This window comes from Neopelma chrysocephalum, unplaced genomic scaffold, assembly GCF_003984885.1.
Source record: "Neopelma chrysocephalum unplaced genomic scaffold, ASM398488v2 Primary Assembly neopelma1_43, whole genome shotgun sequence".
NCBI classification, from domain to species: domain Eukaryota; kingdom Metazoa; phylum Chordata; class Aves; order Passeriformes; family Pipridae; genus Neopelma; species Neopelma chrysocephalum.
In genome coordinates, this window is record NW_020897702.1 from 5,504,770 (window position 1) to 5,522,788 (window position 18,019).

Sequence of the window (18,019 nt, forward strand, 5' to 3'; positions counted from 1 at the left end):
CTCCTACATCAGCAGAAGGAGCAGACAACCCCTACTTCACTGCAAGAACTTCTTACACTTCCCAAGACAAACCTCTCTCTTCAGTCCTATCACCTAGATAAAAAAAAAAAAAAACAAAAAACCACAAACTCTCACATGCTCCGTGTTTCCTAACTGGTTATTTTTTTCTGGATGTATGATCATTCTGGTGGATTCCCTCTAGCTGTTCTGCCTTGGGCCACCTATTTATTTCAACTCAAGTGCTTCAAATTACACACTGCTGAAGCTTCACTAATGCTAAATGCAGTGGAGGGATTGTTTTACATGCCTTGCACAGTATCTTCCACTTTATATGATCCTTATATGATTTTTGTATGAGTGAGGTATCCTGCCTCTCTCTATAAGACTATTGACTCATGTTAAGGTTACCAGCCATGCATTTTCTTCACATCTTTTCTGCAGGACTGCTACTTTGAACGAACATTGCAGTCACACACTGCTTCTTAACATACACTGAAAATGTTTGTGTACATTCACAGAGAGGAAACTCAAGACTTCAAAACTTACTTATCTGAATTTCTATTTTGGAGGTAAAAATGCAAACAAAATGAAAATTATACGTCTGTCTTGATGATATGTGACCAAAAAAACAAAAACAAAAAGAAAAAAAAAACTAAACAAACAAACAAACAAACAAAAACAGAAAAAAAAACCCACCAAAACCAAAAAAAAACCACCTCACCACCAAAACCAGCATTCCTGTTGCTCAGAGCAAGTTATTGATAGGAGCAGGAGATGATTATTTATTCTGTGTTTGCATACTAGATGTCTGGAAATCACAGAACATTGTCTCATGCTCCAGGAAAAGCACTCTGCTGCTGAGTCCTCCTCTCACTACACTTTACTCATCAAAGCAATGAGGAAAAATGCACGTTTTCAGACAGCTTAGCCATTGCGATCTTTGATTCTTTGTACTTTTAGCATCAAACCAGGTCTGCAGGAACTATTGATCTACATATTTTTGCTACTAGTCTGTTTCTAAAATCGCTAATTTTCAAAGACTGATTTTAAACATAGCTATTGGTGATTAATACAAATTCCTTTGAATTCTGTATTATGGTATTATTATAACGCAGATGCTACCTCCTCCCCATCCTTATTATTAACTCTTTGCAGCAGTCTATGCATATTTATGAACAGACTCATACTCTTTACACCTGCATTTTAATGCATCTTTTAATAAGGTTTTAGTATCATCCTTACTACTTTTCATTTGGATAATTCAATACTTAGGAGTTTGTCTACTAAAACATTACTCAGCAGAGGATTCACAGTGATGGGGTGAGTCACACCAGTGACTTTTGTTAATCACTGCTATTTGTGCGTCATTAATGGCTATGCCACCAATATTCAGAACTGGCCATGCCACCCATTTCTACCTGTGACAAGATAATTGATAGAAGTATAACATTCCTTTTCAATTTTAAAAAAAAGGCAGTTTAACTCTAAAAGAACAACGCTAAGCAAAGGGCTTTTATCCCTAAATTGTTTTGCTTTTGCAACCATGACCTCAATGATTCTATTAAGATTTATATTTAATGACTTCTTTATATTTTAGACTTCAAAGTATTAAACAATACAGGAACAGAATCAAAAACACAACCCTGCAATCATACCAAATCAAAACTGAACTTCTTCAATTGTATGTGAGCAAGTGCCTGAGAAGTATGAAACACAAATAAGTTAAAAATGTCTAGCTGTGAAGTTCATAATTCAATGGCACGGAAAAAAATAATCAAAAAGGTTTAGAAAGACAACTGCAAGGGCTTAGCAAAATGTAGCCTGCTTAAAAGAGCACTTTTGTGGCATAGCAGTAGAAATTTTAATATATTGTTGTGGTTTATCACTTCCCAGTTAAGTCCTCGGATAAGAAAAGCTGTGAAGCAAAACCTAAGCTTCGGTCTATGACCAACAACACATTCAACGTTTATGCTTCTTAAGGTACACCTCTAATAACCTTGTCGATCTTCAAGCAGTCATAACATACACCAAAATAGTTCCTTATTATCAAGGTGAGATGCTCCCTTATTGCATTCTTAGGGACCGGAACTGTCTTTTTGGAATATTTTATGATTGAAGAAAATAATCCATTTTCCTTCCACTTTGAACAAAACTGACTACTTCAATGCTAAACAGCGCTCTCGCACAATAACTGTCAATACACCCTCATTCAAGTGATAGTATCAGCGCTTTTCTGAAGTTAATTTCTTTCCTTGAATTCAAAGATGTGTATTCGCAATCAAGATAATTTCTGTTGCATCTATTAACTGATTTGGGGCTTTAAAATAAATTATAATCAAAAGACCACCACAACCACTGGTAAAAACAATGGCTCCACAGAACTCAACATGTATTAAATCTAAGCATCAAGACACTTTTTTATTACAGAACACATTAATTGTGAAAAGCACTGGAAAATTAAGAAAACAAATTTTAATGTAATACTTCCTGTAATTATTTTCCTATAAAGTACATCCCAGAGCTGTTTAAAATAAATAAATCAAGCATCTAAATAAAATTCTCATTAAAACCTGGAGTCGTTAAAATAATCAGTAACAGCCAAACAAAAACAAAACCCTAAATTATCAAAGCACACATGCTCAAAAATTTTAAAAGCACAGGAAGTGTTTGGCAAGATAAAAGGATGCTGTATCTATGCCAGGGAGGGCTTCTGCTACTTACCATCAACTGTATTTTATCTCTGTTTCAGTCTGATAAAAGCTGTTGGTCTCACTATTACATTTTTATGCACTGAACACAATCCAAAAATTTCCTTTCAAAGCCTGTACACCACCTAATACACAGGCTTTTCTATCACTTTCATTGGATCTGAATTCAAGTTGAAAGAAAAAAAATTAATTAAATTTCTCAGGACATCAGGACAAGCTGCAGGGCATGACTTTCTGTATTAAGTCTCCAAGAAAGGAAAGGTGGGTATCATAGGCCAAAAATACTATTATAGCAGGAAAATCTAACATGTCAAATATCATTAACACATCATTCAAAAGTGTAGTAACGACCTTTATGCATTAAAACAATCAATCTTGAAGAAATATATTTCCTAAAGGTTTTGCTAAAGCAGCAGAGGTCAGGATGACTCTGGATGCTGTGGACACATCAGAGCAGGATCAAATGCAAGAGCAGAGCGTGCTCTGAAACTGGTTTTCAGGTACTATGTTATTCCACATATAATTCCAACTCCTTTTTATATTTAGAGTTCTGTCTCACAAGTAGGGATTTTGAATGAGTAATAGAAACACTGAGTACCATTTTTACTCATTAATTTTGTTGGAGCAGTTTCCACAGGTTGACAGATATGCAGTAGTACTGTAATGTCATACATCCCAATACATTCACACAAAGGCAGAAAATTGCCTTATTTACTCCTTGGATTGCATGCAGTTGTGGCAGCTCATACCATTTTCCTTAACAGCCCTATTTTATTGTTTTTCATTTAAATAATACTCTCATTACTTCCATATCACCCTATTTGTATTGACTAACACAACTCCTCCTGTTCTGGATTAAGAAAAAATAACAAAGGTGAAAAGCCTATGTAATTTATTACTATGCACTTTCCAGTGGTTGCATGGGCTTTCTGTTTACCTGTTAAAGAAACTTTGTATTTCAAACAACACCTTAAAGATTGTGTTTTGTGTCACTCATGTTAAGAGCAAGACATGAAGTTGGGAGTTCATAAAGAACAAGCTTTTATATAAGTTTATATAAGTTTGTCCTATTTATAAGGTTACTTTAAAACTGCTTAGATTTAATCAAATGACTGTTTTCTTATCATCTTTTCCTCTACGAGTATAAATCATACAAAACACTGCATTTTCTTTCTACAGCAGACTGCAGTAAAAGCATTTACTATGGCTCCTTCCCGTATTTTGAACAATTTATATTCCTCTCTCTCACAGCATTTTACGTGTAAACTTTGACACAACCTTAAGGTATTCAGCAGTTAAAAAAAAAACAAACAACAAAACTAAATTGCAAACTGCATCTGTTTCTAAAATCATACTCTAGGGTTTTTTAAATCCTACTGCAGAGATTTTATTGACTAAACTTACTTCAAAGGTAGATTTGTGATCAAAGAGCTTCCGGTACCCCATACCTCTCTCAGGTCAGAACCACAAATTATGCTGATACTTTTTCTGTCTGGCTAGTACAGCTCATCACCTTAGTGGCAGAAATTCCATCTGAAGTTTCTAGAATGCCTTTCCTCTGTAGAAGTCGTACCTCTACATGTATTTATCTAAATGGAAATGAGTTATTGCAGCCACTTTACCTGTAACTACTGCATGGAATGCACTGAGATGACCTGAGTTAACCTTCAAACAGTGAAGGATTACCTACATTACTCTTTTCGGCAGCAGAATTAGGTATTTGGCCATCTTGGAAAGCCAGCACATGAAAAAACCAGGCTAGTAATGAAAGAACAAGTTCATAGTTACAGAAAACAAAGAGATCTACTATAGTCCTCCCTGTATTTGCATTGCCAAATGTGTCATATATATACAGGCAGATAGATAGAAAAATTATCTATATCCATCTATGAATGATATTCCTCAATATTACTTACATGACACTCATATAATTCTCATTACATTATTCTACTTTAGTTATCAATCTACTCAAATGCCTTGGAATTTAAGTCAAAGTATTTCTAAGCCTGAAAAAAACAATAGCAAAAGTATTTTACCAGTTGGCTCTGGTGCAACTCTCAATGCATTTCTCATGAAATTTGAAAGAAATGGTCTGTTTTAATATCCTATCTTTTTACCAAATGTACCTGAATTTTGCTAACAGATACAAAGGTTTCTTGGGGGAAACTAACAAAGAACCAGCTTGCCCAGGTAAGCTTTGTCTCCTTAAGCAGCTACACAGTATCAACACATCAACATAATGAGGGTTTTTTTCTTGTAAAAACAGAACTTGCATATTTTTTTAACTATTTTTTCCTAGAGACTGTAAAAACAATGCTGTTATTTTGTATATCTAGAACTCTAAAGCACCACCTTGTTTCCAGTTCACAAGTCAATATGCAATATGAGGACACTTGTGTTTCTGGTGCTGTTATTAAACGTATATTCCACCAGACAAGGACAAACTTCGCAAAGGCACAGAAAAGGTCTGCATTGATTTCATACCCTGCAAGGTAAAGATAAAAGTGGTTATAAAGATCAGTCCTGAAACACTGGATCTAGTCCTGAAGGACTCCAGGGAAAGGAGGAGAGAGAAAACAAAAGCAGTACTCTTCACATTTATAGCGTTTATATTAATATAAAGAAAAACTACAAGTTACTTTCAGATTCAAATCTGTACTTCCCCTTTTGCAATAGTTCCTCACTGCCTGTTAACCTGTCTAGGATTACTGGTTAAAATTATTTGATTTACAATGATGTAGAAACATCAGGGCAAAAATACTCCGCTTCCATTGCTTCTTGCGTCTGACAGTTCTACAGAAGAAAAGGCAAAAATATATCACTAAAACATCAATAATCATGTAATGCAACTTCATGTCTACAAATACTAATCTGTGTTGCACTTGTATGTCCCTAAGACACATAGTGGCAGTTCAACAGAAGTTTACACTGATTACAGAACTCCAAAGTCAGAAACTCTACTTGTATTTTCTCTAGGCAATAACAGTCTCAAGAGTAATTCTGCCTAGGTTTGGTCACATTATCGAATTGGTAAATTAGCAAAGCTCCTCTTATAATACACATATTGCTCCCCCTTGACCTCCTCTTTAAACTTTGGGCAAAGATTGTATTTACTGTAGTTTCAAAACAAGATATACTCACTAATAGAGCAAAAAATAGTTGCCAGTATTATTGCCAGCTGTAAACATGAAGGTTGCAAGACTTCGGTTTTATCACCACAGAGGATTAATTATTTTGAGAATGGTTTATGGAAAAGAAATACTGAGCTAAAAAGCAGAAAAACTAAATTTAGGTTCCACCAGACAAAGCATAAGTCAGTACCCCAGACAAACTGATACAGTTAGATTGTTTGGAAACACCTGCAGAAGATAATGAAAGGCTACAAAAAATTACAGATAAAGTTGGACTCAACAATCAAGTAAACGGGGCTTTGAACAAAAGCAGTAATCTAAGAGAAGTGGATTTGAAAAACCTGTACCTGAAATAGAGATTTCTGACCTTTCCTTGCACTTTACTTTCATTTGAATCAACTTAAGAAATGAGCTTTTCACTTGGAAATCAGAAAAATACCCACCAAATGTTCCCCTATTCAGCACTCCATCTTATTATTAATTTGAAACTAACAGCTCTGTGTGGTAAAATATTACCAAGATTTTTAGGACATTTTGCTAAACATCAGTTGCTTGGATAAAAATTTTCAAGTGTTTTCTGTTGATCTCACATATTACATAAATATTTGAGTTTATAGTATCCTTTCACCATCCTTACTTAAAATGGCCTTGCATTTTCTTATAAGGGATCTAAGGTTAAAGATGATCAACCTATAAAAAGCTATGAAAGAGTACATTCATATTCAAGAATTGCTTCAATGGATGTGCCCCGTGAATTAAAAAAAAAAAAAAAAACCAAAAAAAAAAAACAAAACCTTTCACTATCTTTAAAGACTGTCAATTTACAAAATCACCAGGAAGCCCTGCAATGAAGACCCAAATACAACTGGAGGAGTAGACTAAATTTAGTTTTCTAAATTTAAGTTTTCATTTATATTTTCCATTGGATTCCAGTACTTAGCACCTCCAGCTAAGAATAAAAGATATAGGGCTAATCCAATAAAGGTCTAAAAATAAGAATCTCTGTAACACTTTAATCCTATAGAATTGACAAGTTTTTTAATATCTTCAGGTATCTCTTTCTAGAGACACTAGTGTTACACAAGTGTTTCATACCAAAGTCTGTAACAACTGATGATCCAGTAGAAGTGTATCTTTCATTTTTTGACCACACAGCTTCCAAAAAAACTTTTGGTGATACGTTGCCTTTTTTCTTCAGGAAAAGAAAATGGCACCACATCCTCCCCCTCATCATACTGCAGACAAGATACATTGCAAAAATGTCCTCCTTTGCTGCAAAGGTTTTGAATTTCACTGCGTTCTTCACATTGTTATTTACTCCATATGAGCTATTTGATCTTTCATATCCATCTTACACCTGCTCCCTCATAGCTCCCCATCCCCTTGGTTTCTCTTCTATTATTTGTCATAAGCTGGATTTTAGACTTTGAAAAAACGGTAATTTTTCAAGACAGATCAAATGATGAAGATATAACACATTCACAGAATAGCTGAGGATGGAAGGCACCTCTGGATATCATCTGCCAGCTTGTTGAGGGTGTGCTTTCTCTCTTTGTTCATATCACTGATAATGATGTTAAACAGCACTGGTCTCATTATCAACCCTTGGGACACTGCTCTAGTGACTGCTGTCCAGCTCAGCTTCATGGCACTGATTACAATCCTTTGAGCCCATCAACTCAGTCAGTTCTCAATCCACTTCACTGTGCACTTCCTAGTCTCTACATTAGTTTGTCGACAAGGATGTATGGGATGCAGAGTTGAAAGTCTTACTAAAGGAAGCAATATCCACTGCTGTTATGCCATCCATCAAGCTAGTCACTGAAGGCTTTCAGGTTGGCTAACCACAATTTCCCCTTCATAAAAATCCATGTTGACTACTCCCAATCACCTTCATATCTTTCAGCTTGCAAATGCCTTCCAGGAGGATTTGATCCATCACCTTTCCAATGATCAAGGCAAGAGTGATTGACTGGCATCTGATTTCCCAGGTCCTCCTTGAAGACTGGAGTGACATTTCCTTTTTTCCCCACAGGTACATCCCCTTCCTTATGGCTATGGCCTTTCATAGAAAGTGGTCTCACGATGATTTGCATATATGAACATGAAGCACATTATTTTATGTAAATCTATAGGCTTCTCTATGGTGAACTCAAAGATCTTGTCACAAACTCACACATCTCTCTCTACTTTTCTAACTGGAAGGCTGGTAGTACTGCAGCAATATGTTCCACTTCTACTTTTAAATCTGCATTTGCATAAAGTTGACAGACATTATTCAGTCAAAAGTTTGACCTAAGAGGCTATTTTCTTTCAAGTTTTTTGGGTTGTTTTCCTTTTTTTGGTAGTTTCTCTTTTTTTTTTTTAATCACTGGCATGAGCACCAAATACTTAAGTTTTGCAATCTCCTTTGATCATTTCTATATTTGGATTAGTTACTCGTTTGAAAGTTTAATCTAAGACAAAGAAAATACTAAGAAAGGTAGGCAAGGGAGTAGTCATGTTCCCTGTAAATAGAAGCATTAAGAAACACTAGATATTATTTTAACTATAGAATATTTAGAATTATAGTAAACTACAACTCAGAGAAAAGCATGTAATTGTAAGCATATGCAAGAAAACAAGGTTCTGCCAGACACACTGTTCTTTTGTGATCTCATGAAAGCGCATACCTAATGAAAAACACCTTGCAAAGAAAAATCCTGGGAAATGTAACAGCTGACAACCAAAAGAGTGATTGGGTTTGGACTAGTTTGTTTTTTTTTTTCTCCTCTGAAATAAAATCACTACCAAGTCATTATAATGCCTTTTGGGAAACGATGCCTATGATACACTTAAACAGAGTAGAAAACTACCCTGCTTTTAAAAGCTGCAAACTTCTTTCTAATAACGTGCACAGCTTTTCCTATTAATTCTTTCTTCTTTTTAAGAATTTAGGTTCATTCCTTCAAATGACCGCAGATTTGGAAGCTCTACAGCAACACCAAAGGGCATTCCTGTATTTCTGAAGTCATCGTTGAATATTGATGAGGGAGAATTCCTTGGATTCTAAAGCTCTAATGGGGGAAATGGTAAGCTGCCAGGGTAAAAGTTCCACATATTTAACTTTGCCTAATGCACACAATTAAGTGATTCACTTTCCAGAGCCTGAAAAGTAATTAAGACTTTGTCTACAAAAAAAACCCACAAAAACACTCTGGCAGTGGCTTCTCCTCGCTGATTGTTAAAAGAACATCTCTAATCCCAAACCTGGCAGCAGGTATCCTTGGGAAGAGTCCAGGTCCCAGAAAGTTATGTTCCAACTGTATTAAAGCTTGACTACCTCAAAGCAGCAGTTCAGCTTAGCTACACACTAGAACACATTCACTAGCAGTATCCTGTGCTAGTTTGCAAATGTTCACATCCACAGTGACACAATCCCAGACTAACTAGGACACAGATGTTATTGACAAAGGTTTAGAAACTGTCATTCCTTTGGCAAGATACAGGAGGAAGGGAACAGGAAGCAGGAGCCCAACACTGTGTTAACCCCTCTTCCATACCTGGCTTGCCAAGTGGCAATTCATCAGTTCAACACCCACTCACACCCCACACAAAAAAATGGGACAGAGAATGTAGTCTGAAGATTTAGAAACAAAAATAATTTTATCCTAGTGTCCCAGCTGCAGTACTACAAGTAAGACCTGTGAGATTTCCTCTGTGGTTTTTTGTTTGTAGTTTTTTTGGGGATGTGGTGGTATGCTTTTAAGCATTGCTGCACCATGGAAGTACTTCAAATAGTTTAGATGCAAATTCTATTATTAATGTAAATTGCAGACTAATCTTACTGTCAGTGACCACACATGTAGTGGAGGGGTGCTCCTCTCTTAGCTGAGACTGGATCCTGATTGTGTAGACAGGACTACTACAAAATAATATTAAATAAAGATGCACTTTCAAATACTAACAGGCATGGCACAAAAGTTACTGTACCATGCAAATAGACTGCTGTTTTGAGCCCATTACTTGAAAAAACCTTCCAAGCACGCTGTAAAATGCATCTTCTCTTTTCCCTTGCTGTTGAGGTTGCAGATTGATGAAAACAGATCTATGGATAATCTTCTGCTTACGCTTATTTTTAGTGTAGAATAAGAACTTGCAGTAAAGGCAAGTCCAATAGCTGGATATTATAAAATGGAAAAAATACTAGGAAAAGAAGTCAGCAAAATGCATGCTTCATAACTAAATTCAAAATATTATTAAAACTGTAATTGATGCACTTTGTGGTGATTACATGAAGCGTTCTTATTTCCTTCCTGCTACAATCAGAGCATGAATAAACTATCTGCTTTCAATTACTTTAAGCCGTGAAATTTAAAAAAGCTGAAGAATATGCAAGTAAAGTAAGAAAGTTAAAAAAGGTTGGCATTTATTTATTGAAAAATTCTACTGGGGTGTTTCAAAGACTTATGGAAAATCTAACTACTGAAGGACTGCAGTATTCAAAAATAAATACAATCAACATCTCCCTTGCTCTGATGGAAATGGTGAACTGGCTTTCGTGTACCCAGGGAAAGAAAAAAACCAGTTAACTATTTAAATAGTTAAGTTACTGCAAAGATTTGTAGGCATTTTCTTTGTTAAAGACAAACCATGAATATAAAATTCACAATAGACAATTGTTGTCTTCTTACAGTTTTTACTGTTTCATACAGAAGGATAGTCATTTATACAAATCTTAAATGAATTAAGATTCCTTAATTCCAACACTGTGAAGACAAATTTCAGTCTAAGTTCCTGTGATTTAATAGCCACTAAGTTTTACTGCGTGGCTTGTAGACACCAGCAAAAAAGGAGTTGCTTTATGCTGTGCTTTGTTTCTGGTTACATAGGTCAAGATCTCAAACTCCAGAACATTACCTACCTAAAAGCTAACTTCACTAAGACATCTTCAAAAAAAAACCCCAACAACCAAAAAACCCAACAGAAAATCAAACCAAAAGCAGAAAATTGCACTTAGATGGAAGGTAATTATATAAATAACTCATACTCTTTTAAAAAATCCTTAGTCTATGAGAGAGAAGTAGCAAATAACAGATTTTTCTGCCAAAGTACTACACTCTTTAGCTTTCTACCACCCCCAAGCACCATCACTTGTATAATAGCTAGTATATGACTTGAAAGCAAGCTTGTTACTTAAACAGCTCTGTGGGTGTATCTAAATCCAGGAAAATATAAACCACCTAGAAACTACAGCAACACCTATTATTTTAAAGGCACAGTAAGAAAAACATAGTAAATCTGTCCAGCCATCCAATCTGGAGTTAAAATTGACGACTTAACACTGTTATTCCTGAAGAGTAACATATCCTGGAATAGAAAACCACATCTAAGCATTAACATTAGTTATTCTGCTTTGAATCATTATATAGGTGCTAGCAAAGTCCCAATTTTCAAGCTTTACTTTGCACCACCCTGTCTTTTTAAGACAAAACACTAGGTAGAATCCTTTTTGTTACTCAGGTTACTCCCAGAAACCCTACGAGTAAAATAAAAGGAAGAGAGCATTGGCAGGTACAATTCTGTCTTTTGTCCTGCATGAAACATGTGCCTTCTAAATGCAGCTCAAACTGGACGGTTTCAAAATGACAATGTTGTTTCCACAGACAAGGCAGCACAGGCAGCCCCTGTACAGCTTTTATAGGATTCTCACCAACACAGCTTGACAAGGTTCCAGTGGGAAGACCTCTCAGTCTCTGCCTCAAGCTTTTGGTCTTTTCCTCAGATTATCAAGAGATAGCCAATTGTGAGGTGGATTTTCTGCTGGAAGAAAACTTCATGCTGGACTGAGACCACCAACTCATTTCACACAGACCAGAAAATGAGATGGTAATAGTTTTTTGCAGTTGCCAACTTAAACTGTATTTGAGCTACAGACCTAGATGTGAAAGGCTCTGTAATAAATTACCCATCTCCTGAGCCATCCAGCTAACAACATGCATGGTTTTCTTTTAAGCATAACTGAGTTTTAAGTTAATAAATTTTTTGAAACTGTAGAAAGTAAAATATGAGAAAAATTTGATTCTTGATAACAGGTCATTTACTTTCTGTATGCCTCTTAAAAATATACTGAAAGTACTATTGCAGGCAGAACATTAAAGGAAGACATTACATTTTGGTTTCAAACCAAGTTGTCTAAGTAGTAAGATGCACTATGAATTTCTTTATTATATTTTGCTCCACTACTTTGAGTCATCACAAGGCCACCAGAATATTTTTGATTTTCTTTTTTCCACTCAGTGCTGAGGCTTTTGTTCTATTCCTAAAACCAGGAGCAAATTAGAAGCAACATTCATACAATCACTTTGATAAAACAAAGCTTCTTTGTATTTCAGTTCTGAAAATGATGTTTAGCAGAGATAAATCTTTTCCCATCTGTTTAAAAAGAGATATTGGCATTCTGTAAAAGCACGTATCAGGCATGAAAATAGACAGATAACTAGTCCTTGACCACCTTCCCAGGAACACTACTAAAACCTGTTCAAAGACTAAAAGTCTTCAAAGACTAAAAGGAAGAGTAATAAGGAAGCCAGATTTATTGCACCAAACAGAATAGAACTGGTAATAAGGACTCATAGCAATGAAAGGCCTAAGTAATGATACTCTCATACACAAATGAAATTTCAATAATTAGAACTATCATATGTAGGTATCATACTTTGAGAACACTTTTTTTTTTCACTGTACTTCTAAGAATAAGAGCTAAAGACAACTGGTTCAGGAAAACTACCAAATTTTAAGACAACAGACAAAACAAGGCCAGCTAGCTATGGGCATATTTCAAGGACAAATAGATAAGAATTGGTGAGATTCACCAATTTAGAAGAATTTTATGATTAAAAAACACTCAGGTTCAAAACGTTTTGCTTACATTGTGGTTTGGATAAACAGCAGTTTACTTACAGAATACTTCAGAAGTTGGCGTGGCTATATTTCTGGTAGATTATAAATATTAGGAGAAGATAATGGCCTTCAAAAGCTACTTTCCTATGTAAAACTTAATTTCAGAGAATTTTTATTTTTCAGCAGTTCTTACAGCCAATCATCCTCTCCCCCACCTACACAAAAGCCTCATTTGGTTATTTCTCTTGCCTGCAGTGATACTACCAGAGGCATTTTCTGTACCTCAACATGCCTGTTATTTAAATGAACACTTTTAAAACAGTTTGTTCAGAAAAATCAAAAAATGAAAACAGCCATCTGATACACTTGCCCTCACAAGCATATCAGATCACAGCCAGCTTTTAAAATTCACTCTACTAATCAAGGCTGTTTGACTGCAGCGTAAAAATACATATTTATTAGCACAAGCGTTTTTGTTTCCCAGTGATTTTTCATTTAAAAAACAATCCTTGCCCTCAATCATCATCCCAGTGCTAAAACCCATTGTGGATCCACTTACCAAATCCCTGTGTAACACCCAGTTAGCATGCAGGTAGTGAATACCATCTAGGATCTGATATAACAGCGACTTCACCATTCCTCGAGGTAACTGAACTGGTTTCTTGTTTGCTTTAGAAGCCCTGTGAAACTTGATTATATGCTGCAAAGGGGAAAAAAAGAAAGGAAAATAAAAAAAGTGTAATGTTTACGCAAAAAGATTGCCACTGATTCCTTACACAGACTTCTTAGGTTTTTTCCAACCCTTTATGATTCATTTTCAAAACTAGAAACATTTACCTTAAGTACTAGAAAATTAATACTGTACTAGGTAAAGTGATCACTGTCCCAAAAAAATCTCTCAAAAATGAAATCAGTTTTTGCTGTGGTTTAACCCCAGCAGTCAGCTAAGCCCTACAGACCTGCTCACTCACTCTCACAAACTTGTATGAGGAATACAAAACCAATACAACTGTCAAAGCTAATTTCCTAGCAGATCACTGATCCTGGAGGTTTTAGAGATGTTTTTGTTTGGGGAGTCTTTTTGCTAAGATATGCTGATATCTTGTCTGTCACATCACATAATCACAAGGGCATTACCTCCTACACTATTTTACTTTTAGGTTTTTCTCCTACAGTAATAATGACAGTGTATTATTCAAGACCTAATGCCAAATAGAAACTTTTGCAAACTGTACTGGGAGTTTTTAACATTTAAATCAGAAGCCTGGATTTATTGCTTCTTCATTCGCTATACTCTTAAAACAGTACTCTCAAAACAGAAGCTGCTGACAGAGCAAAGCTATAGATCTGTCCATCTGAAAGTCAGTCACCAGGCCAGACATGGAAAAAACCTTTAGCAATTATAAGTGTATATAAAAGCAATGATATCTAGCAACAACGAGGAGTACAAAAGGATGTCACTAACTTCAATAGCAAGGTGTGCCATGGCCATGGTAACCATTTCCATTTGTCTCCTTCAAACAGAGGCAATTTCATTTCTAGAACAAACTTCTTAATGCATTCACACTTCTTTTCTGTAATGGCTCGCACTTGTGTGATCATCAAAATAGCCCTGATCTTGTCCATCCAAAACCTGGTACCAAACTTCTATCATGTGTTCTTTCTACCTTCCTGATCTCTCATATTCCAGGTGCCAGTTAGCTAAACCAACTCCCCCACATCCTTTGGGAAACTGCCTTTCCTTTCTTGCCACAGCCCAGCTCCATACAGTCTGCCCTCCTTTGCTTCAGGCATCAAGCTTGGCTTTCCTGTGAGGAACAGGCACATTCCTGCCCTGCCAACGATAAAAATGAAGCTACACAGAGGAGAGAAATGTTGATGACAAGGTGACAGTCCCTGCACAGTCAGCCAAGCACCATGTGCATGAGCATCCCTCAGCTACAAGTTTTCGCCTCCCACTTCCTCCGACTCCAAAGCTAATGTTATTTTTCACACAGTGGACAGAGAGAAGTGAATTTTCAGAGACAGGCAGAAAAACAGATGGCTGTCCTAGACTTTTTTTGCTTCTGCTCTAATACACTCTGTGCCCTTTCCCAGCCTTGCTTGACACCTGTTGTGCTAAATACACACAGCACTGGAGGGCTTGGTCCATAGATGGCTCTCTGGGGTACAGAGCCAGCCCAGACACTGTAACTAAGTCTCTCTCATCCATGTACAGGGAACAACCAGGAGCTGGTATGACTGGGGAGCTTTGGAATTCATACAGGTATGTGCATGTAAGCATAAAAGTCAAAATTGAGGGTCATTCCTAAGTTACTTATATACAAACCAGTGTTTCATTTACAGAAATGCTTCTGCAGTGATTTAGATTAAATATGAAGCAATGCAGAAATGTATAAATACAAAGAAAGACAGGTCATTAATAGTCACAATCATCTTAACAAATATAAAGCCTTGCAGCACATTTTGAAACAGAAAAAAAAACTCGAACATTGCTAAACTTCTGTAGCTTAGCATATCATAAATGCAGGGGAGCAGTGGAAAAAAAAAGAATGTGCTTGTTTTTCCTCCACATTAAAAAAAAAAACAAAACCAAAACCAACTTTATTCGATTTCCTCAAGATGTTGCAGTTTTTGTTTATCAGCCTTCAGAATGTCTCAACATTTCAGCTGTTTGGTAACTTTCTTTCTCTAATTTTATTTTGGTAACAAAATCTCAATGCCAAGTACCAGAACTTCGAAGACATTTAACAGTGAGAAAGTATCTTTGATTTAGCTTAGCAGAAAGAAAACTGACATACTAGTTTTTAGGCAAATGCTACTGAGTTATTCCCAACTACAAGAAACACCATTTTCCAAAACTAGTTTTACTCTGATTTGTGCTAAGCTACATACTGAGGAAAAAACAACTCATACTGTTAAATTCTTACATGAACACAAACATAAAAACGTCCATCTCATTCCATATTGCTTCCACTGCACCCTTTGATCTGAATCTTAGTATCTTTTAAGGTTAGTGTTACAATATTTGTACCACTGAAAGCAATGGTCAACTTGTATGTCAATTAATTCAAGGCACACTTTTTCAGGGAAGTCAAGGTTGCATGGTATTCTTAATTTTTCACAATCCTACTTTATTTTTTAAAGTATTCTAAATGGGTATTAAGCTTAAAAATACTGAGTTAACACAAGAAAGTGGTATCTATCTTAAAACAAGTACTTTGACTCCAACATGTTTATATTTTAAAGCTCTATCTTGCAATTAGGAATAAACAGCTTTCCTCCCAAATATATAGAATTTCTGCAGAGGAGTTGAGTAAAAATTCTTCCTACTGAAACATATTAATTAAATTTCCATTATATACAGTGGCACTACTCTCACTTCATGTATTCAGGGATGACAAACAATGTAACAAACTCTAAACTGTCCTAATCAGAAAATAAGTTTGTCATTTTTCAAAGGGAATTCACTTGCATCATCAATTACATTTTCCTGCACCCTACTTTAACTGTAATAGGCGGTTCTATTCTATATTTATTTAACTAGATTTCCAGCTACTGAGAACTGATTGCAGATTTTTATCTTCTTAAAGAGATCACAGGTTAACTGTGTACTGTGTTGACTCAACATTTTCTGTTGCTTTCCCTTTAGTACTGAAAATGCATCCAACAAGCACGGAGCATGAGGCTATACCATGCTTAAAATGATGTCTCCCCTGATCTTGTCCCTTTGCTGCAGCTAAAACTCTAAGTCTGGTACCTACAAACAATTTACCTTACCCAGAGGTCATGCTCAGCGTAGTCAAAGAGAAGCCACACCTTCCTGTCAGCATGAGAAAGAAACACCTTTTGCAGAGAAATGACATTTGGATGCTTGAGCTCCCGCAGCAACTGCAAAAGACAGAAAGTCCGCAACAGTTATATCCACACATCCAGAGTTGTGAAAGGGCTGGAAAGTCCTTTTAATAGTCTTTGCTACACACTCTACAACACAAACAACAAAAGTTGAAATCTGCAAGGCACAGAGAACCACATATTTTTTCATGAAAAAAACAGTCCTTGGTTTGAAATCAAAGCTGAAAGCAGGTCATAACCCCCTCAGGGCATTCACTTTCTACTCATGTCCGAAAAGTTGAAGTCTATGTAAACCTCACTATTGTCCAGGATCAAAATGACTCTGCAAACAGCCAGCTGTAGCATCTGTCCTTTCCCACAGGCTGTAATCTTCGACAGTGCCATCTGGGGTACCCAATTTTCTCCTGATTCCCAATTATCAGAAAATGCTACATTTTGGTTGCAGACATTTGAAACTGAATGAGATGACTCGTTTCAGAGCCTGTCAATGCAGTCAGCTAAATGAAGATGTAGTTTGTAAGGTGGAGTCAGTTGATCTACAAGGTCACCACTCCCTACAGAAGAAGGTCCAACTCCCTCCCACGACACAGATTACACCAGTCAGTGCACTCACAGAAGCTGCCCATAAAACAGCTCCCAGTTCAAGAGAAAACTACCTCAGATGCACAAAGGCAACGACCTGCTGCAGAGCTCTTGAGCCAAGCACTAACAGCAGAGACAACCCCAGTGAAGGGATACAGCTAGAAGAACTTCTTTCGGCAGCAGTGAGCCATTAAGCCTGCTCAGCTGCTTCAGAAACTACTGCTTTAACCCCACCAAAAGAAAAGCATGGATGAGATACAACACAACAATTGAATACAGACAGCATCAGTCTATTTGAGCTCTACTGGTCATATTACAATCATATCATACTCACTCAATTGTTAAGAAAGAAACAAAAACTTTATCTAAGCAAACTATGGTCAAGCGTGGCTACTCAAGACTATATGAATTCTTGCCAGCTCAGTCTGCCAGAAATGATGACATTTGTAATAAAAGGAATTGTGAGAAATATCTCTAATTAAAATTTTGGAGACGGCCAAATAAAGCGAAACAAAGAACTTTCATTAATAGCGTGTTGGTTGCACCGCACTTGTGACCAGGTCTGAGCACACCCCAAATGCGAGGGATGAGGCCTTTTAAGACTCTTTGATTTACATAACCACTCCCTCACTCCTCCCATGCCAAGCCTCCCTCTTTTCTTCCTTAAAAGGTGATATAGTCTTCTTCTTGCAGTCCATTGGTTGTTTTAACCAACCTATCAAGTTGTTTCCCTGCTCCTAGCCACATGGTCCCTTGGCAGTGAGCCCAGACTTGGTCTTACTGCCTTACATACTTTCCGGCCTGCCTTCACACCGTAACCGTAAGTAAGTAACCGTAAGTAAGTAACCGTAAGTAAGTAAC

General features: G+C 36.5%; 1 protein-coding gene across 3 annotated transcripts in view; it reads right to left on the reverse strand.

Annotated features, from left to right (window-relative positions):
* The window catches only part of CDK8 (cyclin dependent kinase 8), a 73,689-nt gene that overhangs the window by 21,377 nt on the left and 34,293 nt on the right, over window positions 1-18,019 (reverse strand). For 2 of the 3 annotated variants that reach the window (XM_027677847.1, XM_027677846.1), the window contains exons 3-4: window positions 16,502-16,612; window positions 13,281-13,421 (exon numbers count right to left, since the gene is read on the reverse strand). In XM_027677847.1, coding sequence (XP_027533648.1) covers window positions 13,281-13,421; window positions 16,502-16,612 — 252 coding nt within the window. The remainder of the gene's footprint in view (window positions 1-13,280; window positions 13,422-16,501; window positions 16,613-18,019) is intronic. The other variant, XM_027677845.1, reaches the window with a different exon arrangement.